Source organism: Papilio machaon, chromosome 3 (genome assembly GCF_912999745.1).
Source record: "Papilio machaon chromosome 3, ilPapMach1.1, whole genome shotgun sequence".
NCBI lineage: Eukaryota > Metazoa > Arthropoda > Insecta > Lepidoptera > Papilionidae > Papilio > Papilio machaon.
Window position 1 is genome coordinate 3,947,886 of NC_059988.1, and position 23,591 is coordinate 3,971,476.

At 34.8% G+C, this 23,591-nt stretch overlaps 2 protein-coding genes across 3 annotated transcripts; both read right to left on the reverse strand.

Moving 5' to 3' along the window:
* Nucleotides 1–11,656: 11,656 nt before the first annotated feature.
* LOC106712286 (glutamine--fructose-6-phosphate aminotransferase [isomerizing] 1) lies at nt 11,657–13,999 on the reverse strand. The gene has a single exon (XM_014504783.2). It carries the CDS (start codon nt 13,745–13,747, stop codon nt 11,723–11,725), a length of 2,025 nt encoding a protein of 674 aa, XP_014360269.2. The 5' UTR covers nt 13,748–13,999; the 3' UTR covers nt 11,657–11,722.
* A 1,401-nt stretch (nt 14,000–15,400) lies between these two features.
* On the reverse strand, nt 15,401–22,255 carry LOC106712389 (elongation factor 1-alpha 2). 2 transcript variants are annotated; one of them, XM_014504914.2, is made up of 11 exons: nt 22,166–22,255; nt 19,753–19,965; nt 18,871–19,020; nt 17,901–18,120; nt 17,675–17,820; nt 17,463–17,595; nt 17,208–17,323; nt 16,983–17,072; nt 16,781–16,901; nt 16,458–16,624; nt 15,401–16,279 (listed from the first exon to the last, which is right to left on the reverse strand). In XM_014504914.2, the coding sequence occupies exons 2-11, from the start codon at nt 19,924–19,926 to the stop codon at nt 16,208–16,210; spliced, it is 1,389 nt and encodes a 462-aa protein (XP_014360400.1). In that variant the 5' UTR covers nt 19,927–19,965; nt 22,166–22,255; the 3' UTR covers nt 15,401–16,207. The 2 variants fall into 2 exon arrangements, with proteins under 2 accessions (XP_014360400.1, XP_014360401.1); XM_014504915.2 differs by lacking the exon at nt 22,166–22,255 and adding an exon at nt 21,100–21,514.
* Nucleotides 22,256–23,591: the final 1,336 nt, after the last annotated feature.

The window sequence follows — 23,591 nt, forward strand, 5'->3', positions numbered from 1 at the left end:
TTTGTGTGTTTTCTTTTTCATACGAATACTCATTTTTTGACTATTAAAATGCAATGTGAGTTAAAAACTATAATGGTTAAAGTTTAAAGTGACGATTTTTCTAGAGAATTTATTATTTATATGTAAGTTGTCTTACATACATATTTAAATGAAACTGTGATTTCTGAAATCTCAAATGAAAGTGTTATATAGGATGATGTTTCTGTAACTGAGTACAAATTTAAACATAGGATTCATCAACCTTTTCTCTGAACAAATGTCAAGGATAGACATCGAATTTGAAAGCTGTTTAGTAGGCGCTCTTGTCTGACAATACGCTTGCCATACAAGTACGTGATCGTCTCGACATTTACGAATATTGTGGAGATGCATGCATTGTATACAAATGTCTTTTAATGGTACCTACCTATCGAACATGGATCGATTCATTTACTATGAATGTATTTACTTAAAAAATATGTTTTAGAAAAAAAATAGCGACGTTATTCACGTCGACTCAATTATACCGAGAAGTTAACAAAAGGAAATGTCAGGTCGGGTCGATAAAGCTTGATACCATACTAATGAGTAATATGTACTTATTTTATAGTGATGTGACGAGTGATTGAAAAATAGGAATATTTTTTTATGTCTAAAGCTTTGCTGTTTATAAATGGGTAAAAGGAAGACGCAAAACCTTGCTGATATCTGCAGTATCCGATGAATTGCCCATAGTCTATAGGCATTACCGTATTAATGGCAATTAATACATGAAATATAGTCAAATTAATATATTATTAATATATGCATATTATCCTTGATATTAAAAAGGAATCGTTAGCGATATTTAAAATTTACGCAAAGTTTATCGACAAAGGGCAACACTAGGCTTAGGGTCCGTCAATACACACCGAGCCGGAGATCAGAGCAGATTTTTATCGCAAATAAAATTTAGCTTTATACTTAAATTGAAACATCGTTAATTTTTTTTGTTCACGTCTTTTTTTCTCTTGCTCTTGATAATTTCAATTTCATTTGCGATAAAAAATCCCTCAATTAACAGACCCTTAAAGTTCAACGATCTGACACTCACAAAGTGCGGCAACAGGTTGAACAGTCACCCACCGAAACCTGCCTTTTTGCACACCTCAACATAACATATAGATAATAGAATTTATGCTCTAGTAATTGGATTTTTTTTTCACTGATTATACTTCCTATACCCATTTATGTAACAGGAGATTATACATTTTGTACGTCAAGAAATTAATTTCAAACACACGAAAACTGATTGAAATTAACTGGCCATTTATCGAACTGATATACCTTCATTAGACTAAATTGCAATTATTATTCTAAGTTACAAAAAAATACAGTTCACAGTTAAAATAAACAAATTGAACATTGCATTCACATTTTTTCAATGACAGAATAGAACAATAAGACTGTTGCAAAATTTATCAATTACCGTGGGTTTTTGCTGTTGATAAACTCATTCAAATTACATTTTCTTCCCGCACATTCTCTTTCATCTAATAGAGATATTAATATATTTTTATTCGGGTGCTTAAACAACGTAAACCAAAGGATTTTGCAATTTGATCACGCAATCTGAAATATTTCCCGCTGCGTGCTCTCGATAACAGAACTTTAAAATGACATTGAGCTAGACGTAGTTTTTTATAGTTTCAAAATGGTCACGATGCTAGGAAACGCAAGGAATGCGGCAGAAATAATCAACTATTCGTTTACTGTTCATTAAAACTTTCAGTTGTAATAAATAAATCAAATTATAATTATTGATTAACTTTTTAACTTCCGGCCTATTTAAATTAACGTACAAAGGTTCCTTATGCAGAAGCAGAATTATCATTGTGAGGTCCTATCCTATTTCCCAAGAAGGCCACACTCAGAAGGTATTAAAAAAGACACTTTTACTTTCGTTATTATCAATTTGTAGGGTATTTTATTTTTTAGATATATGTCAATTAGCAATTTGCATAAATATCTTGTGTCTTGATTACCTACAAAAAATAATCTTGGGTACCTGAACCTGTGATGGTACCTGAAATTGATGATCTGGAAATCAGCTCAGCTAAATTTTTCCTTGCATAGAGTAATGAATTGCTTTTCGAGCTGCGAGCTGCAAGTCAAGATTGGTCCCTCTGCGATTCATCAGCTGGCTCTTGGCTCCTTGGCCGTCATATTTAAAGTAAATCGCGATGAGCTGTGACCTGCCAATGTAGATGTTAACTCGCAGTTCACCGGTTTAAGTCTATGTGTTTGAACTTTTGAAGCGGTACAAAGCTGATATAGATACGCCCACAAAAAATTTTTTTTGCTCCTATACTATAGCATAATGATTATCAAAACTTATTAGCAGGTAGTTAGGTGGTCGATATCAACTTTAAGGCTAAATTCAAAGGAAATACTTTAAAATCTAATTTATTGCGACAAAACCTATGTGAAGGCGAATGTTGAGTCATGTAATGTGCCTCTTGGGCTTGGGCCACTGACCGCGCTGACCGGCGCGACGCAAACCTTTATGTCCACAGTTTACGCACGATTTCGTGAAGTTTACTTTGCTGGATGTTCAGCCTTAAGATCAATCTGTAAATTATAATAATTATTCTATCGCCCTCTAATCAATAGATTTTTGATTATTATTACAAACTCGATGATTTGTTTATTGACTGTTATAACAAACTTTAGAAAAATAACGAAGATAAACAGAAATTGTTCGAGATCGAATGTTGATTTCGGCTGTTAAGACTTTTTTACGGATTAAAAAGTACACAATTAAATTATGCCATTCTTTTCTTTTACAAACAAATATTATTTGAATCAGCAAGTAAATTAATAGTATTACGTACTTGAAAAATTGTCAGATTTTTCATTACATAACATATTTACTAATTGCTCATACGTACGAATATGTTTTTAAATTATCTTTCAATTAGATAAGTTAGTTGTTACATTTATAAAACAAAATGTACAAAACAATCTGAAACAAAGTCGCATAAAAATTTAATTGCAAATACATGTAAGATAATTTGCGTGTGTGTTTTTTTTAATATTCTTCGTAGGCGTGTACAAGGGAATCGGCGCAGTTTATTTGTAGTTTCGTAATAAACATATATGTATATGTAATCTTCTGTCTCAGACAAGACATAGATACATTCTGTTCACAAGACCAATAAGATTTTAGGGACTATAGCCTATAAACATCATCATTTTATGGTAATTTAAAGAATTGTATTATTAGACTCAAAGAATCAATAAAAAGCTCGCTTCTGTTGTTATATAAACAATGTTGCTAATTAATTATGAAAAAGAAATAAAACCCGTTCCTTAAAAGTTTAAGAACCGCTGACATACAATATAAATATCAGAGGCTAAAGGACAAAGCATAACTCCAATAAATGTGTGTGGGCATGGCAGCGAGACAGGCACCGCCGCTGCCGTCGGGCTTGCCTGTGTTTGTGTTGCATACATCCATCTGTTCGTTCTGACTGCAGACACCTCTCTCTGTTTCACAACACGACCCAGTTGGCGGCAACACAAGCCAACACACACTCACAGTTCCCGCCAACGACACAGCTCTCGACAATGCTATGTTTTCTATACACATATAACCGAATACATTGCAATATAGATATTAAGCAAGATCTAACAAACTTTCAGTACGGCGTACATTATGAAATAAACAACCTTTTAGTTTCAATATCAATGTGATCTTGTTTCGTAATGTTGTCATATGAAAATTTGGAATCGGTTATTATCTACGATTGTAAAATTTTATAAAACAGTGATTTATTACTACTTGTATTTTACCCATGTAAAGTAAATGTTTAAGACTCGAACTTATTTCTAAACTTAATAAAGCCCAAAAAGTGCCAGAAAGCATCTTATTCTAACTATTGGTAACTGGCTACGTGGATGATAGGTGTAACTCCGAAGTTTTAGGAATTTATTAAGAAGAATACATTACATTAAATATGTTTAGTATAAGCAGAGGTCAATGTACCGTACATAATGTATATTCAAGCGAAGGATGGTCCATGTTGAAATGTGTTCACACTCCACAGTCAAGGACTGCGGGTGACAGGGAATATGTTAGGTACAAGAATTATTAGTGTCTAAAAATAGTTTGTTCAGCAATCCGAGTTTTATTCAAATAAGTTTATTCTTTTTAAATTCTGAGCACAAAGCTAAAACATGTCTACATTCTAGCAGTTGCTGTGCTCCACTCGGCGAGGGCACTGTCGCGCCCCCGGTACATAGACAAAGATAAATAAAAGATATAAATGAATTTTTATGCATTTTCATTATACTACGAATTTAAAATTGTTCCACACTGAAATGCAATAGATAAGATTAGACAATCTATAAAAATCAATATAAATGTATTTTTTTATCGGTGGGCGTCTGATCGCCGCGAAGCAGAAGTGCTTTGATCTTGAGACATTATCGGCGGAGATTATAAGATATTGATCGAGTGGCTCTACACGTAAATACTTCAATTGTTTGAGACATGTTATTGTTTCTCTACCTTCTATTCAAAAATAAGTAATAGACAAGCTTCAAGGACGCAGGTAGGGAGACAAACCTTGTACAAACCTGTACAAGTAAAAATCTCTTGTACAAAAATCAAGAGAAATTGTTAAATGTGATGAACTATATTCAAACATTTTTTTTCACTTATCATTTTGAAGCAGTTTTCTAGTTTTTACCTCCTTATTCACTCGTCTTAAAGTGATGAAAATGATAACATAACTTCATGGATAATCAAAATGATTGTGTTTTGTGAACAACATTATGCGCAATATGACAATCAAATTGGAATTATTTTCATATCATAGATTTACATCTAAGTTGCTGGAGTTGATGGTCAAGCGTCCATTTCAATTAAATTAGGGAGGACTTTTTATAAAATATATAAGCAGCAGTCGGTAATGTCCCTTGATAATACTAGTACAATATTATCTAAATATATTTATGCGGTTACAATGTACAAGATTATGTTAAGTGCGCACTTTGATTTGCTTATCTACCGTCATATATTGTAGAAGTAAAGTGTCGGTTGATTCAAACAACGGAGTTTGACTTTTCTTTTAGTAGAAGACAAAGAAGCAACTGACTTTCCGTCTGGTGTTAAGTGGTCATCACTTATAGTATAATAACTAGGACTTGCAAACCTATCTTAACTATGTATTTTCTTATTTTTTTAAATCTTTAATAGGAGCTGCAGCTATTCACACGTCGGAAGCTAGATACATTAGGCTAAAATAGGTAGAAATTACTAACTCACAATATTAAGTAAACATTTTTGAGAACGTTCGATTTTATCTTAATGTTAAGAAAGTGTATATAATTTATTAATAGACAAGAATCTGCTGTATTTTGGGAATCCACCACCTGCCAGCCGCCGAAGTATAACTGAACGGAAGCTCGTTTACATCAATTAAGAACTTTGTAAACAGTAGGTAAGCGTATAGCAGAGAGCTCGTACTGCCCAAATATAAAAATCCTTAAATTTCGGAGTTTATTACACTTTGAAATTAAAAATTTCAAGTTGTTATGTGCTTTATTTATTTAATGATTAGAAATTCTACTATGAGCTACAATTTAAAACTAAAATCGCAACAAGTTTTTCGTTACTGTTTCAGTAGTGCAAACGGTAATACTAGCAGACATACGAGGGGAGGTCCAAAAGTTCGCGGAATGAAAGGGTTGTCAATGAAATATAACAATAAATTTATTTTTCCTTTTCAATATAATCACCCTTAAGTCTAATACATTTATTCGATCTATGAATTAATTTTTCTAAACCATCGAAAAAATATTTTTTGTCTTTGGCCTCAAAATGGGCCGAAATTGCCTCCTTCACTTCATTATCGTCGGAAAATTTCCTTCCCCTTAGCTCTTTTCTTAAATTTGGAAATAAATAAAAATCGCTAGGAGCCAGGTCTGGACTGTAGGGTGGGTGAACAAGTGGTTCGAACCCATGTGTGTGCAGAGCAGCCATGGCAATTCGGCTCTTGTGAACCGGCGCGTTGTCTTGCAAAAGCAACACACCCTTGGCCAATTTTCCTCGACGTTTTTCTTTAATTGACTCCTTTAACTTTTCTAATATGAGTGCGTAGTATTCTCCGGTTATAGTGGTACCTTTTTCTTTATAATCAATGAGTAATATTCCCTTACAATCCCAAAAAACAGTGGCCATCAACTTTCCCGCCGATTCTGACACCTTGAATTTTTTGGGAGGTGGTGTACCCTTTTTGTGCCATTGCATGGACTCCTGTTTGGACTCAGGTTCAAAGTGATGAACCCATGTTTCATCTCCAGTAACAATCCGCTCCAAAATCTGCACGGGCTCGTCTCCACACAACTCCAAAAAGTGCTTAGACGCGTCGACGCGCTGCTGTTTTTGAAGCGGCGTGAGCATTCTCGGCACCCATCTTGCACTGACTTTTGTCATGCCCAGGTGGTCGTGCAGGATACGCAAAATAGTTGTATCTGATACTCCAACAAATGCAGATAATTGTTTCTTCTTCAAACGTGTGTCTTCGAGTACAAGTTTTTCGACTTTTTCGACGATGTCTGATGTGGTGGCGTCAGCTGGCCGCCCAGAGCGAGAGTCGTCTTCAATTGAATCTCGACCATGTTTAAAAAGACCATGCCACTTATAAACCATTGTTTTACCAGGGCACTGATCTCCATAAACGGCTTCCATTTCATTTAAAATGGTTTGAACGTTTTTTCCTTGCTTGGTAAGGAATTTTATCACAGCGCGATGTTCAATTTTCTCCATAGTTGCAGTTTGCTTCCGGATTGACTTGTTCAGCAGGCGAGTACTCGTAAACGAATGGCACTATAGGGTTGAAATGTTATATATATACTAATTATGAGTGCCCAATTAGTATGACACTAAGCGAGCTACCCTATCCCCACTCCATCCCCTCCATTCCGCGAACTTTTGGACCTCCCCTCGTAAGACCAGGGAATAAACTCCAAGTATTAAAAAATGTCAATAGAACACAATAATCTTGATGAAATCTATTAAATATAACCTCCTTTAAAGTGACCTTTAGGCTTCTAATATTTAAAAAGTATTTTATAAATATTTATTAAATCGTTAGGTCGTGTTCCTGTATTTGCCAACAAGTTTTTTCTAAGGTCAAATGTAAAAATGAGGCTTATTTTATGTCATCGTAAAACTGCAAAAAGCGATAGTTTTAATGTGACTAGCGATATTGTAACTGTCCCATAGCTATGAACTACAAAACCGTATATTTATATTGAAAAATCTCTATTATTTTAAAGAGATACTTATATAATATAGCTATTATTAGGTTATACGAAAATAGCTAATTACTATTCGTCAAGGCTTTTTGGGACACCGTTACTTTATCAACTTATTATTTGAGCGAGCGCGGTCACCACGAACTACGAGGAATGTGCCACTCACTTAAGTGCATTGTTGAAGGTCACATTTAGGTCAATACTAGTCAATCTTTATATAATTACATCGGCTTCCTAATTACAATAACTTTCAGCATTATTACGATAATTTGAGCCTAGAGTTTTCTTTTAATTAGATTTACTGCAGTGAAAAATACGTTATTGTGTAACCTAGTGTTTATTTACTACACTAGTTAATTGGTGACTTTTTTTTTTCTTGTTAGAGATTTTTTGAAATGTTAAAAAATTAGCTAATAAAAATTGACTTTTGCAAGGACTAAATATTAAAATTTATTTAAAAACCTTATTGTTTCATATAGTGGTAGCAACATATTCTTATCTCTGTTCTTTTAAAGAGAAAAAGAGGTATGACAATATTATTTTCCTGTATAGGTATTTCTTTTTGTAACCGTGTAAGATAGCTTCACATTATCATCGTCTCCTATCCCAGCAGGCACACCAGGTCTTCGTTCTCCAAATGAATCTATCTTCCGTCATCTCAGTTGTCGACTTTCTTAATTTTAGATTAAAGAAATTCCAATTTATTATTAACACTGAACTTGTGTGCAGCATTCTCGGAAGTACACGAAATGTGTACTTCCGAGAATGTTTAGACGGATGGATGTTTGTTAGAAGGTTTCTCCAGAACGGCTCGACAGATCTCGATGAAATTTGGCATAAATGTAGATCATAGTCTAGAAGAACACATAGGTTACTTACTAAGTTTTTTTTTAATTCATCGCGGACAGAGTCGCGTGCGTCAGCTAGGTAGACCTAGTAGATAAGTAATCAAAGTTATCTCGTGTCGTGAATCATATTCTCGTACCGATTTGTTTGTCTTATAAGATAGGAAAAGTAGTCACCAATTTTCAATTTACACTTTCAAGAATGCAATTTCTAACGTAAACATGTTTATGTAATCGAAAGTTATTTACTTTAAGTTTATGTAAGCGGTTTTGACTGAAAAGTAAATTAGTGTTTATAACCTAATAGCGTAATGTCTATGGGATAAACACTGAATTTTGACGCTATTTTTCCTTCTTTACGGGTATGTTTTGCAGAAATTAGTGGAAATGATGATAAAAATTGCTATTTAATCATTTTTGGTGAACGAATTAATTATCTTATCAGTATAAAATATTGTTAAATACAAGCTTTTAGCATTATAGTAAATTGAATCATATCAAAGAAAAACAAAAAGGATAAACCATTACGTATAATAAGACTTTATAAGATAAAAAATTAACATGAAATGATTTTTATCAATGGAATAAAAAAACTGCTAATAGATAATTTAATTTATACGTATCTGCGAATTTATAATTCTAGTAATTATATATTAAATTTTTATTGGATGGATTATCACAACAATAACAAAAGAAATCGAGTACATATCGATTGGTTAAATGTATGTAGTCCAAAGTAACAAATTTATGATTTTTTTTGTAAAAGCTACCTCTTATTTTAGTTAACAATATGCACTTAACAGAATACATATTTACAGGTGTAAATGTTATTTTTTTGCTAAAGTAAAAGGGCGCATGCGGCCTATTTTCCTGTATGGTTGAAACTTTGTGAGCCTCACCTGTAAAGTTGTCAGTTTACACATTGGCACTTATTCGTAGGAGCCGTCGATATGTTTTTTAAAATATTTTTAATAGCTTATATGTTAGAGCGAGATAACTTAGTTTCTATCAGAAGAAAAACATTTTGTGAATAAATTAATATGGCGGGAAAAAAAAATCGGTTTGTCTATCGTTGGCGGCTAAACTTAACAAGTTAGTCACAATTTGACGTAAAGTTTCCAGTGATTTTAACGTTGCGTTTACAGATTAATGCATCGTTTACTTACAGGAATTTCGAATTGTAACTCAGTTTTCTATTGAACTAATACTAATTAAATAATATCTACATCATTTTAATTATAATGTCATTTAGAAATGGTTTAAAGATATTATGCAATTGTATAATTTTAATTATTCGTAATCACTACTAAATTGATACCAGTAACCATTGAACGAAATTTTCGCATTTTAAACTTGCAGATTAAAAAATTCAGACTTGCATAGCACAATACCGTTCAAGACTAAGAACATTTTTATCGACTACTTGTTTATTTTATTTGTATTTTACATTTAAAGACAGTAACATATCTATATTTGAATACTGTTTAACACCTTTCCAATTTGTTCATACATAGTTATGCTTATGTGATTTTCGCAACTCAAAGCGTTGTGTCACAGAACCTTCACGACCGCTAGGGGGCTTGCCTTTCATTTTTAGGTAATAAAAGCTGTTAATTGGTATTAGATTGAAATGTTGTCATTTGTTATTTTGAATTAATCTATCACAGTCGCAATTTAGTAATAAATTGACTATGAACTTCAACTATAAGCTCCTCGTAATAGGTTACTAGATTAACTATTATTAATTTATATCGATTGTTCTATTTCATTTTTTAGCCGACTTCAAAAAGAAGGAGGTTATCAATTCGACTATATTTTTTTTATGTGTGTTACTGCGAATCTCCGCCCCTGGTGGTCCGATTTTGATAAAAATAATTTTAGTAAAATAACATGGTCGCAGGTTGCTCCACCTAAGGACAAATAAATAGTGTATAAGGCCTAGGTAATAAAATTTTGGCCAAACATTAATTAGTTAAAATAAAAAAAAACATCAAAGTTTCAAATATGAATATATTTATAATTTATAAAATATGAAGATCTAATTAAAATATAAATTTATAATCATAATAATAACTTTTGAATGTTATCTGTTGTACAGATCATAAATTAATTTTAAGGAACAAAAAATAAAATATGATTTTACAAAAAAAAAAATTATCTACTTCTGTATTTTGATGTGCGTAAAATATTGTTGACTTATTTAACAAAATAACTATCACATAAAATATTGAACTATTCTAAATAATAGTAAGTAAGCGGCGTGTACAAAAAATAAGCAATAAAATTTGAAAAATGTGAAAACATAATTATATAAAGATATGTAGAAATGCTTCCAAACAATGCTGAAGAAACCCAAGCAGTAATTTTGTATGACTAGCCACTCGCTTAGGAGATAATTTGAAAATGCCATTATACGTGTTTACATGAAAAACTGTATTTTTCTACACTTTATCGTACATCTCTGGTTATAAGAGTAATAAAATGGTAAGATTATAATATTGGTCCTACCGATATAAGTATCTAAACTTAATATTATACAGAGGAAAGATTTGATTGTTTACATTGAATAGGCATCGAAACTACTGAACTGATTTGAACAATTCTTTTACTGTTGGGAAGATATACTATCCCATGGTGGCATCGGCAATATTAATTACTATTTTTTTTATTCCGCGCAGAGATAGTCGCGGGAAACTGCTAGTCTGACATAAAATGTTATTGTTAGTTCAGTTTACTTAACAAAAACATAAGGAAAATAGAGTTGAATTTAAATGCACGACATACTGTTATTTCTGTAGTGGATAACAATAAAAATAATCTCATATAGATAACATAGTACATAGTGGTGTTTTTATCATTTACATTTCCTTGTTTCCACTTACAAGCAGCTCTAAAAGCCAGATTTATTTTTTGTAGCTTGATTTCCGTTTCAATGATAATATTGCAAGTAATTTAATATAAGTACTTTTTACAAAACAATTTTGATAAATGAGTTTAGTAACATAGTAATTGTGTCGAGTATAATCTTATTCTAGGTCTACTGAACTAGAATTACCAAGAATGTTTATTTACTTTACATTGTATATCTAAATACCTATAGTATCATATTTACAAAAACTTATTTACCTATAATTGTGTTACAAAAATAAGTATTTCTATATGTCATGAATTTTATGAATGTAAACTTAATTTTTTTTTCTGTGTAAAATAATAATCAATTAATACAAGTTTAAAACCATGCAGCAATAAAAACAATAATCAATATATGAAGTTTTAAGTTTACATTTCATAGTTTAAGTGAACGGTGAAATGTAATTGATATTTTGATATACAAACTACAAATAAATTGTATTAAACATGGAATGTTGTTTAAATAACAACAATGGAATGTTTAACAATTATGGATTTTGTAACTTATGCTAAAAGTTTTACTTAACTTGGAAATTTTTATGCATTTTTAGATTTTCTAAGCAATACCTCATATTTCATTACTGTAGTAAATAAATGTAATAATAGAAAATTCATTTTATATGCTATATACATAGTAAGAAAGAAAAAAGAGATCGCCTACATGAAATCAATAATTTGTAAATTTACTCTACAGTAACAGACTTAGCAAGGTTTCTTGGACAATCAACATTGCATCCTCGCAACACAGCTATGTGATAGGCCAACAACTGCATAGGAATAACAGTAAGGACACCCTGTAAACAATCTACAGTTTTCGGTACTTCAAGGCACCGTGATGCAAGATCCATAGTTTCTTTATCACCTTCCTCGCATACGACGATAGGCCGACCTTGACGTGCTGTAACCTGCTGTAGTGCATTCATGCATTTAACGTAAACTGGATCACGCATAACTATCATCATGACCGGCATGGAATCATCAATAAGAGCTAGAGGACCGTGTTTCAATTCACCAGCCATGATGCCTTCACTGTGCATGTACGTTAATTCTTTAACTTTTAAAGCACCTTCCAAACAGGTGGCAAAGTTGTATCCTCGACCCATAATAAGTAACGATCGTTGGCGATAAAGATCCTCAGCTAAAGCTTTTACTTTGTCATCTAAAGCTAATACTTGTTTAATCTTTGTATCTAATTCATGCAATCCAGCAATTATGTCTGCTCTCCTCTTTTGTAAAGAAATACGATCTTCACTTATCACTAGGGCAAACATAACAAGTGACACAAACTGTGAAGTGTAAGCCTTTGTTGAGGCTACACCAATTTCAGGACCAGCGTTGATGTGAACACCGCAATGTGATTCACGACATATGGAACTACCAACAGTATTGGTGATACCAACAATAAGAGCGCCATGACGTTTACAGTAACGTAGAGCCATTAAAGTATCAGCCGTCTCTCCTGATTGAGATATGAAGAAACATACGTCATCTCTGAAAACTGGGGTGTTTCTATCCAAGAAGTCAGAGGCTAGCTCTACCATTACAGGCAGCTCAGTCAATTCCTCCAAAAGCTGACGAGTAGCTACAGCACTATGGTAACTAGTACCACATCCTATCAACATAAGTCGTCTACAGCGTTTTATCTCTGGAACATAATCTTTAATACCTCCAAGGGTAACAGTACCATCTGCGAAATTCAAACGTCCTCTCATAGTATTCACAATAGATTCAGATTGCTCAAAAATTTCTTTTTGCATAAAATATTCATAGTTTCCTTTCATAATTTGTTGCAACTCTAATTTCAGAGTGAAGATTTCCCGTTGATGTGGGTCATTGCTGCTTGTTGACATGCGGTGAATGCTAAGAACACCATCTTTAATATGAGCAACATCATCATCTTCAAAATAAAGCACTTTATTTGTGTGTTCAATAACTGCTGAAGCATCTGATGCAAAGAAATACTCAACATCTCTCTCTTCCTCTGGCTCAAAGTGGGCATGGCTATTGACACGAGGTACGGAAGGTACAACTCCCCTTGTAGCTTTATTGTTGGTGTACATGATAGGAACATGATCACTTGAGAGCCGACGACGTGTCTTGATCCCAACAAGTAAGGGACTACCACGTCTGGTTGCAACACACTCATTAGGAAAGTATCTTGACTTAAAGCACAAAGCGAAAGCACCTTCTAATTGTTGAATTACCTGTTCTACTAATTCCTGGAAGCTGTAGTCCTTGTGTTGACTGTAGATGTGGTGAACTAACTTTGCAATTGCCTCGGTGTCAGTCTGGGATTCAAAACTGTAGCCCTTGTTCTCAAGAAAAGTTTTAACAGCTTTGTAGTTAGTAATAATTCCATTATGAATGACAACAAATGCATTGTCCTCTCCGGAGCGCTGGGGATGCGAATTGATGGCACTCGGCTCTCCATGAGTAGCCCAACGGGTATGTGCAATGCCACAGTGAGATTCCACACTTTCATCTACACCCAATTCAACACTGCGCTCCTGAAGCAATTCTTCGAGTGCCGCTACTTTCCCGCTTCTTTTAATAACCGCAATATCTTTTTCATCGGCAGCATCAACAGCGACACCCGCAGAATCATAACCACGGTATTCCAAACGTTTAAGACCGTTGACGAGAAGTTCCAAAATTTCTCGGCGCGTTTTAGGCGTAAGGTGATTAATATACGCGAATATTCCACACATCGTTAACGAAGTAGAGCGAATCCGTTGACTCGAGTGCACGAAACCACGAACGACTGTGGACTGTGAGCAATATAACGTGTAACTGATATCGAAGACCTTCGAATAACTCCTACCACTAATAAGATACTTTCACTTACGGCCATGCACACGTCATCATGTTTCGTTATCGCAGATACAGCCTAGTAGCGTAAATATCGGCACGGGCAGGGGCAAAACCAGTATATAATCACTCAATACAATCAAAGCAATTGACAGACTGCGATGGGCTGACAGTTCTAGGTGGTGGTTTGGTGTCAACTGTCACTTGACATATTTTGACATCTAGGTGTCACTTTGACAACACTGATTTTATTTTTTTATCGCTTTGAATTCCTGGCTCAGACTGAAAATTATGCAAAATCTATGGTTTCCTACGAAACTAAAACATCTCACCATATTGCGGAAAACCTACGGAAATTCTTGTAACGGTAACAGTATTTTTTATTGAATATAGATGCGTACGGCGCTATGGGATTTATTTTCGTGACAGTATTTTTTTATATTATGAGGTGGCAAACGAGCTAGCGGCCACTTGAATTCGCCGAAATACCATACCATTTTTTCTACAAACTTTCACTATGGGTTTTAAGCCCTTGGGAGGATCATTTTCGTAAAATCCTTTGTAAGTGATCGCCTTTGTAGTGACAGAAACATCTTTGCTAGCTAAACCTTTAGGTCCAATCCAATGTAAAAATACAATTCATTCGGTTCAAACCATCTTTTTTGCTTGAATGCGCTTTACAACGTATCTATCAAAAACACTCTACTTTTTTTACCCACTGATCCCTATAGGTGGATACTTAGGTCATTGCTTAGAAATGACAACGTTTGCTTTGTTCCAACTTAAATGTACCTGTTGATTTATGGTCATTAATTATATGTCTATTATTAGTTCGAATTCTCACAACTGCTAAAAACCGCAACTATTAGCGACAAAATGGCGAAAACAAATAGGCACAAAATATCTCGACTTATAGCCTAACCATTTAATAGTCAGTGCGGCCACCGTTTCTGAGAAACCGAAATCAAAAAAGTACTGAAGATTTTTTATAGATAAATACGTTGTTAGAAATCTGATGAATGTCTATGTAAGAAAAATATTGCCCAGTGTGTGGCGTTCTCGACAATTTTTATTTTTCTAGTGAAACTAATTTCAATCCTTGGATCCTGGGGTATTCATCCGTCCTACAATCCCCAATATGTCACGCCCATAAGATGTATATTCACATGTATTTTGTGTATATTCATATGTATCATGTATTTTACACTGTTCTTATAAAGTCCTTTTCCTAAATAGAGGAGAAATTGCTGCAAATGTAAAAAGGAAGAAGGTGAACATTAAACAAGACTTTTTACCAGTAGCTTCTTTATTGGTTTTATCAGGATTAAGGTCTTTACAAAATCATTGAAAAAATTACAAAGATACATTTAGCTTAAAATGAGTTTCAAGTTTCTTCATACCTATGAAATATATAATATAAAACCACCTAAATACGGCCTATGTCAATTGAATGTTTAAACCTTTACACTGAGATAAAATTCCAACGCCAAATAAATTTAGTTTCACAAAGAAACAAGTTAGGAACAAAAATCACGTTGCCTACACTCTTTACTCGTACTTCACAAATTTTTATCCAACGTTTTCAACGTTTTAAAATCGTACTGCTAAATCAACTAAAGGGATCCGGTTCTAAACCGTCCCTCATATTATACACTCTGATGTTTTGCTTTACTCTTAAATCCCTACATATCCTCTACCGTAAGAAAATAACGCTCTTAAAAAGTAATAACATCTTAGAAATTTAATAATTACAATGAAATGAAACGAACAGAACTCGAAGTTACCAAATAAATAAAAAAATGAAACGTCTAAAGGAAAAGTTGAACAAACTGAACATTAGTAAACGAACTATAAATTTAGACAAGGTAACGAGTGAACGAGCACGACGTAGTGAAACGGTTTAAAAATCCAATAATCGCGCCGTTGCCTTTCCTCCTAAACTCTTTGCGATGAAAGAACAAAACGTAACGAGCTTTCAAGTGCGGGAACTCAAACTTGGCGAGTAACTTACGACTAAAGTAATCACAAATACATAAACTTAACACATAAGCGTAACTAAAACGAATTAACTTTAAACACATCTCGCTACGATAAATGCACGTAATACGGGGGGAGGTGATGTCACCAGTGAAGAAGCTATGATTGTTGACATAGGGACACGACAACGATACTGAGGGATCGGTGATGACCGATGCGCCGGAGCGATCGCCAGCTGCGCGTCTCACGCTGCCATGCGCGGGGGGCGCGGGGGGCGCGGGGTGGGGGGCGGTAAGAACGCGGGAGGAGGAGGGGGAGGGGGGTGACGCAATGTTGCAGACGATCGCTACCGGCTGCAGCACAATGATTGATGTGCCCCATAGTTATTTCTTCTTCTGCGCCTTCTCGGCGGCCTTGGTGACTTTACCTGTGGTCACCTCCTTGAACGTCACGCTCTGAAAGAAAATGAAGAGTTACAAACCTCATCCATTAAAATATCTGACCAGTGACTAGTTTTTAAATTGCCAAACCGAAAGAATTATTTAATATATTTTGTATTACCGTTCATTGTGTTTAGGTCATCACATATTTTAGTTATTTGAGTTCGAGACATTAGATACAACGCAAGGTTACCTTGATGACACCGACGGCGACGGTCTGGCGCATGTCGCGCACGGCGAAGCGGCCGAGAGGCGGGAACTCCTGGAACGACTCGACGCAGAGCGCCTTCGTCGGCACCAGAGTCACGATCGCTGCGTCCCCGGACTTGATCGACTTCGGCTCCACCTCCGTCGTCTTACCTACACTTACAAACATTATTATCACAATACGGCTATGTACCATGTATAAACCTTCAATAGCAAATAACAAAAAAAACTGCAAAACAGTAACAACATGGTGACTTGTGGTCTAAATACAGTATAGAACATGCCATATATCAGAGCACTAGTACGCACCGGTACGGCGGTCGCACTTCTCCTTGATCTCGGCAAACTTGCAGGCGATGTGAGCCGTGTGGCAGTCCAGCACCGGCGTGTAGCCGTTACTGATCTGCCCCGGGTGGTTCAGCACGATCACCTGTGCACATTGCAATGTGTAACTCTCGATGTCATCTTTTCATTGTTTTAAACATAAAGACATCTTGTTAATAAACTGTACCTGAGCTGTAAAATCGGCGGCGCCCTTGGGCGGAGAGTTCTTCGAGTCTCCGGCGACATATCCGCGACGCAATTCCTTCACTGACACGTTCTAAAAGTAAATTTACTAATAACTATATTATAAATTTACATCAACATCATACAGCAAAGACATAATGCTTACATTACCTACTTGTTGGAATATTACATTTATTTTTATGCGAGTATATCACGGCTGCGTAAATACCTTGACGTTGAAGCCCACGTTATCTCCGGGCATAGCCTCGGGCAGCGCCTCGTGGTGCATCTCTACAGACTTCACCTCGGTGGTGATGGCGGCCGGTGCGAACACCACCACCATACCTGTGTAAACAAAATGACTTAGACCAATTCAACCATGCAAAGTTTTATTTATATTGAATAAGCAAACGCTTGACCGATCTGTAAATGCGCGGCTACGATTTATAGTCAACTTCATGGCTTGACTCTCTGTCAAACTCACCCGGCTTGAGGATGCCGGTCTCCACGCGGCCGACGGGCACGGTGCCGATGCCGCCGATCTTGTATACGTCCTGCAGCGGCAGCCGCAGAGGCTTCTCGGTCGGCCGCGACGGGGGCTGGATCGCGTCCAGAGCCTGACAGCATCGCACCATTTGTTAGTAGGTAGATTCAAAAATAAAAACAAGAGATAATTAGCCGATGATGGTGACGTACCTCAATGAGACACTTGCCCTCGACCTTGCCGTCCTTGCGTTCAATGGTCCACCCCTTGAACCAGGGCATCTTATCGGACGGCTCGAGCATATTGTCACCGTGCCATCCTGAGATCGGCACGAATGCCACGGTCGCCGGATTGTACCCTAAACAGGATAAAATTAAAACATTTCACAATAAACGATTACACCTAAATAATTATTACAAAACATTGCAAGTCGCTCACCAATCTTCTTGATGTAAGAGGAGACTTCCTTCTTGATCTCTTCGTAGCGCGCTTCGTGGTAGGGCGGCTCCGTGGAGTCCATCTTGTTGACGCCCACGATGAGCTGCTTGACGCCCAGCGTGAAGGCGAGCAGCGCGTGCTCGCGGGTCTGACCGTTCTTGCTGATGCCCGCCTCGAACTCGCCCGTGCCCGCCGCCACGATCAGCACCGCGCAGTCCGCCTGGACACACATTTCTTACGCTAACACTAATGTACCAAACGACGGCAGAATCTTTGGTTCATTGCATAAACGAGTTGTAAATATTAAACAAATTATTATTTGATTTTTAAAAACGAGTGAAGTCAAATCAGATATTTTACAACAAATTAAAATAAATAAAGTTAAATACTTTTTCAAATATTAATAGCTTGCCTGACCTCCATTTTTATATTAAACTCATTTCTGGGTTAACGCAAAATATTAAAAATACTTACTTGAGTATGGAAAATTAAAAAACATCTAGATGTAGTTCCAGAACGTTGCAAAAGTTAATAACGTGACTAATAATATAATTTAATAAGGCACTAAACATAGATTAAATGGAATAAATAAGATATACTGCAACGAGCTTATTTGGACCGGTAAGAGAGGCGCTACTATCGCGGCTAGTTTTGTTCAGTTAGAAAATATTTAAAACCTACTTAGGCATAAAAAATTATATAAAAGAAAAAATGACAAGGCAGCTATATATCGACGAAGATATTATGATAATTTTTTTTTGACATTGAAAGCTCGGAACTAGTGAGCTATCATAATTTAGTTGGACCTGTGCCCACCAGGTCCAATAACGTTTAAAAAGAACTCATTACCTATTTCTCGTCTCTACTAAGCTAGTAATCGCGTTTCTGAAGAATCTCGACGGACAGTCGATAATGCTGAAGTCACATACATTTGCTGTATTAGGGGTGGACGTAGGGGAACGTAGTTTACCTGCGAGGTGCCGGTAATCATGTTCTTGATGAAGTCCCTGTGGCCGGGCGCGTCAATAATGGTGACGTAGTATTTGGCGGTCTCGAACTTCCAAAGGGCGATGTCGATGGTGATACCGCGCTCGCGCTCGGCCTTCAGCTTGTCAAGTACCTGTGGGGGGTAAACATACCTTATAAATATTTTTAAAACAAGATTTTTAAAAGATAAAATTTTAAAGATTCAAAATAAATGGATCAAGTTTATTTAAATGTATTCGTGCACACTATTCTTAAGTTATAATGTATTCGTAAAGAAATTTATAACTACGCAAAATAGCTCGCATGTCAAATACAATTATTGATCTTGCTTTAAATTTCCTTTACCAGCGTTAATTTCCTATCGGGTAATGTAGTTAGCGGATGATATTGCATCGCCGCAGTAGCTGACGTGCCTTGCGCCAACTTTGTTATTGAATAACGTTAGGCGCTTTGGCTTAAATGTACTGCCAAGGAAGTGCATTCATTATGTGTGAAAATTGAACTACAACTTATCAATCAAAAAGTAGTTAATATTAACACTGTATGAAATGTAAATTGTTGTAATGTATGAAATGTAACTTTGCTTTGAAATAAACTTAATTTGTTGCCATATATAGAAAAAATAGACGAACTGTCTTCCATTTACTGGAAAAAATATTGAAGTTAAAGTTAATGAAAAGTTAACCAAGGTTGTGGTCTAACACACTAATTCTTATATTTTTTAATATTGTAACAAAATTTTAAACAAGTACTAGCCAGTTGACTGCGACTTTGTACTCGCAGAATTTAAAAATTATTAGCCGTAGATTGTTTAAATTTGCCGCATCATCAGTAGACAATAAACTTTTATTCAATGTGTACTTACCCAGGCGTACTTGAAGGAGCCCTTGCCCATCTCCTGGGCCTCCTTCTCGAACTTCTCGATGGTTCGCTTGTCGATGCCGCCGCACTTGTAGATGAGATGGCCAGTGGTGGTCGATTTGCCCGAGTCCACATGCCCGATCACAACGATGTTAATATGAGTCTTCTCCTTACCCATTTTAGCCGATTGATAGTACAGTCACGAGAGTTACGATACCTGTTAAAGATAGAATAAAGTTTATGGCCCGCAGAAAATAAAAAACCAAATTCGTGTTAAATAATAAACCGTCACATTTTATTTAGTTGAACAGTAACTAACTTCCGAAAATTTCAAGTAACTGGCGTCATTGGATTTTAGTAGAGGTTTTTAAAACTGATTAAATCCATTATAATTTAAGATAAACGTGAACTAAAATAATAAAAAATCATTTAGCTGCGACACACGAATGTCTACATTTAATCGCGAATTAACAATAAAAAAATTAGGGAAAGTATGACGAGTCACAATATTGATTCTCGAAGATTACATAAAGTTATGGCACAGCTGTTGCGTATTCTGTAAAATATCCTCTATGATAATTATTGTCTATTCAACACTAGATTCAAAAAGTATTTCTAGATATATTATTAAATGTACAGTTCTTACAGATGCCCCTATAAATTACCTAACAGGCTATACCGGCACGAATATGACTAAGAAAAAAATTACATAAGGCGTGGGCTGTCTTGCATCAAAATCGATAAGTTACAGTTTGGAAGCCAGGCTGCAGAGCAAGGCCCATTGCTTTCCGTTTGATCAAGGAATAATTTTGATATTTAAATATTGTATTATAGTAAACTAATTTCTAATCATACCATAAAACAATTGCTTAGTGTAAAGGCCACTTTACCGTCTCATATCTGCTGTAACGCAACACGCTTATAGTTCAAAAGTAGCAATCAGCTCAAACGTAGTATAATGTGATTTATGATTTTTTTTTAAACTATTTAAAGTGCACTTTAAAGTAAGTACTACTTATTAGGATCATGAGGTACGCTATAACGTAATAACGTAAATAAAAATAATAATAAACGAACGACACTGTACACATTCAATAAGTAACCCGTTAAAATTAATTATGTAAAAGATTTGTACTCAACAAAAGATTTCACTAACTTTAAGTATTAGACATAAGTCATTGAAAGTTTCCGAAGATCTCGTGAATTTAAAAAAATAATTAAAAAAACGTATAATTACGAATAAAAAGCAAAGATAAAACTATTCCTCAGTTCTATCCTATTGAATAAGAATACGAACAATTGCAAACAAAGTTGTTACAAGAAAATCAATATATCATTTGATGTAACTCACCGCAAATTGTAAGCTAAAAGCAATGCACTCGGAGTACGTAATACGAACGACTGCCTATCGCAGCAGAATTCTGGGACGAGTTGTCTCGGCCCCGGGCGTGCGCAGGACGTCCGGAACGTCGATACAGCCAGCTTCCACCCAAATATAGACAATTTGTCATAATAACTAACTCTTAGTTAGGCTCTACCACTGCACGGTGTGGATGGGTTTCATTTAGATAAATATTGCTATTTTGACACAAATCTATCACCGAAGTTCACGTTAAGATGCATCATAAATATGTTACAATTTTCAACGAAAGAATCTTTCAAGGTGTTTAGGACAATTTCTTTTTTAATTATTGCACATTACCCACTGAGAGCGCATCCATTCTAAACTTAGCAGATGTCAACGATTAAATATATGCACAATAGCGAAGACGTTTCAGATTTAGACTTTTCGCATCGAGAAGCGTGCCATGTGCACTGTCTACGCACGCATTTCGCACCGGCAACAACAAATGGAACCATCACGAACATGCATAATGCATTCTTTCTTTAATTATCCGCAAATAGATTCATCGTGAGCATTGACATATGAAAATATTCAAAGTTACAGTCACAGTGTGTCACGATGATGACAATGTCCATGTTTCGCCTTGAATTCGAATTTAGAAGCAGTACAGAAACTAGTTAATAAGATTAAAAGCTTATTATATTATATCTTCTAATACAACTTCTATACTTAATATAAAACAACATAAAATATTGTACGATATGGGTAACAAAATATGGACGAACTAAAACACTAAGTTATCTTTGTAAAAACCTCAAATTTCTTTTGATTAATCTATGCCAGATTTATACAATAATAAAGACTATTCTGGGGCGTCATAAATAAAATTTCTTATAACATTTTATCAACAAATTGCGTAATTACAAAGTACGATACCGGTACAAAATAGGACCCGTAATTTATCATGTACATGAAAAATTATCTAACAAAATTACATAAGATTCTATTTTTATACTTACCAGGTTCTATAAAGAGAGACAATTAAAATATTTCGTTAAAAACAAGAGCTTACCTTTGCAGCCGCTATCGCGAATTTTCCGACAGATTTTCAAGCATGCGCCGTAGTCCCTTCACCCGGGAAATGCAATCAATAAAATCAGTTGCAGCGCTTTTTATTTTCAATATTTATTTAAATGAAATACCTTTGTTATTTCAACTCTTATAATTCAGAAAAGCACAATTAAAGACAGGAGAAAGAACAAATGTTCATAATATTATAAAATAAATAATATAGTACGAAAACTCGGAAGTATTCGATATATTTTTCAGTTCTCGACTGTTATGGCCAGTGTTGTATAAACAAAAAGTTTATGATTTTTTTTAAGGAAACTCTATATTTATATAAATTTGAATTTGTGTTTAAAATACAAACTAGAGGATTTTTCAATTTATTTGTATTTCTTTAGTGCTATACATTACATTTAAAATTACTCAAAAAATAATAAATACTGACAGTAGATTTCTAATGGTTTTCAAAAATTGCAATGTTCTAAATTTAACTATTAAAAAGACTAAAATCGTGATATTGTGGGCAAACTCCTACTTATTTTTTTTAATGCATACTGCGAGATTCTCCGACCGACTCACCTAAGATTGAATAGTATTTTGTGCTGAGATTGTTACTTAGTATTAACAGGAATTAAATGTACTATCGTAACTCATAATTAAAGCAATGAAATTTAATATGATATTTAATATTAAATTTCATTGCCTTAATTATAAGCCTTTAATTATGCCTAAATTCTCTTTCTTTCCATGTTATCGCAAATAAAGTATATTTTGTCCAGACATGATTAAAGTTACGTTCTTTTTGCCAATACATTTCCTTAATAATTCGTTCGCCAAAGTTGAGGAGTACCGATTTCTTCAGTAATTTCGATATATAAACCTCTAAACATGCATTTGCTGCCAACTGAATTGTACAAATTGCTCTTCTAACTTGGCCAGGGCAATATTTATTAACTAGAGCTGTTTAGCCAATATATCTTAAAATGCACTTACCAGCCAAGAAAAGATAGCCGTATATTTTTGAAAAATATTTCTACAGATGGCATCCGTATTAAAATGTATGAGATTCCATTGCGTTGTGAGAATAAATGATTTTAAAGGAAATACTGAAAAGATAGTTATTAGATCTTACTTCTCCATAACTTAAAAAAAAAAATAGTTTACAAATTAAAAATATGAGCACCTTACTATATATCTTAGTAATATTATAAATGCGAATGTTTCGATGGATGGATGGATGTTTGTTTAAAGGTATATCTGGAACGGCTCAACAGATCTTGATGAAAGTAAAGCATAGTCTGGAATAACACATAGACTACTAATATTTTTTTTTAATTTCGCACGGACGTAGTCGCGGGCGATAGCTAGTAAATTAATAAATGAAACGAATAATTGATGATTCATCGCTTTATTGACATTAGGGTAATAAT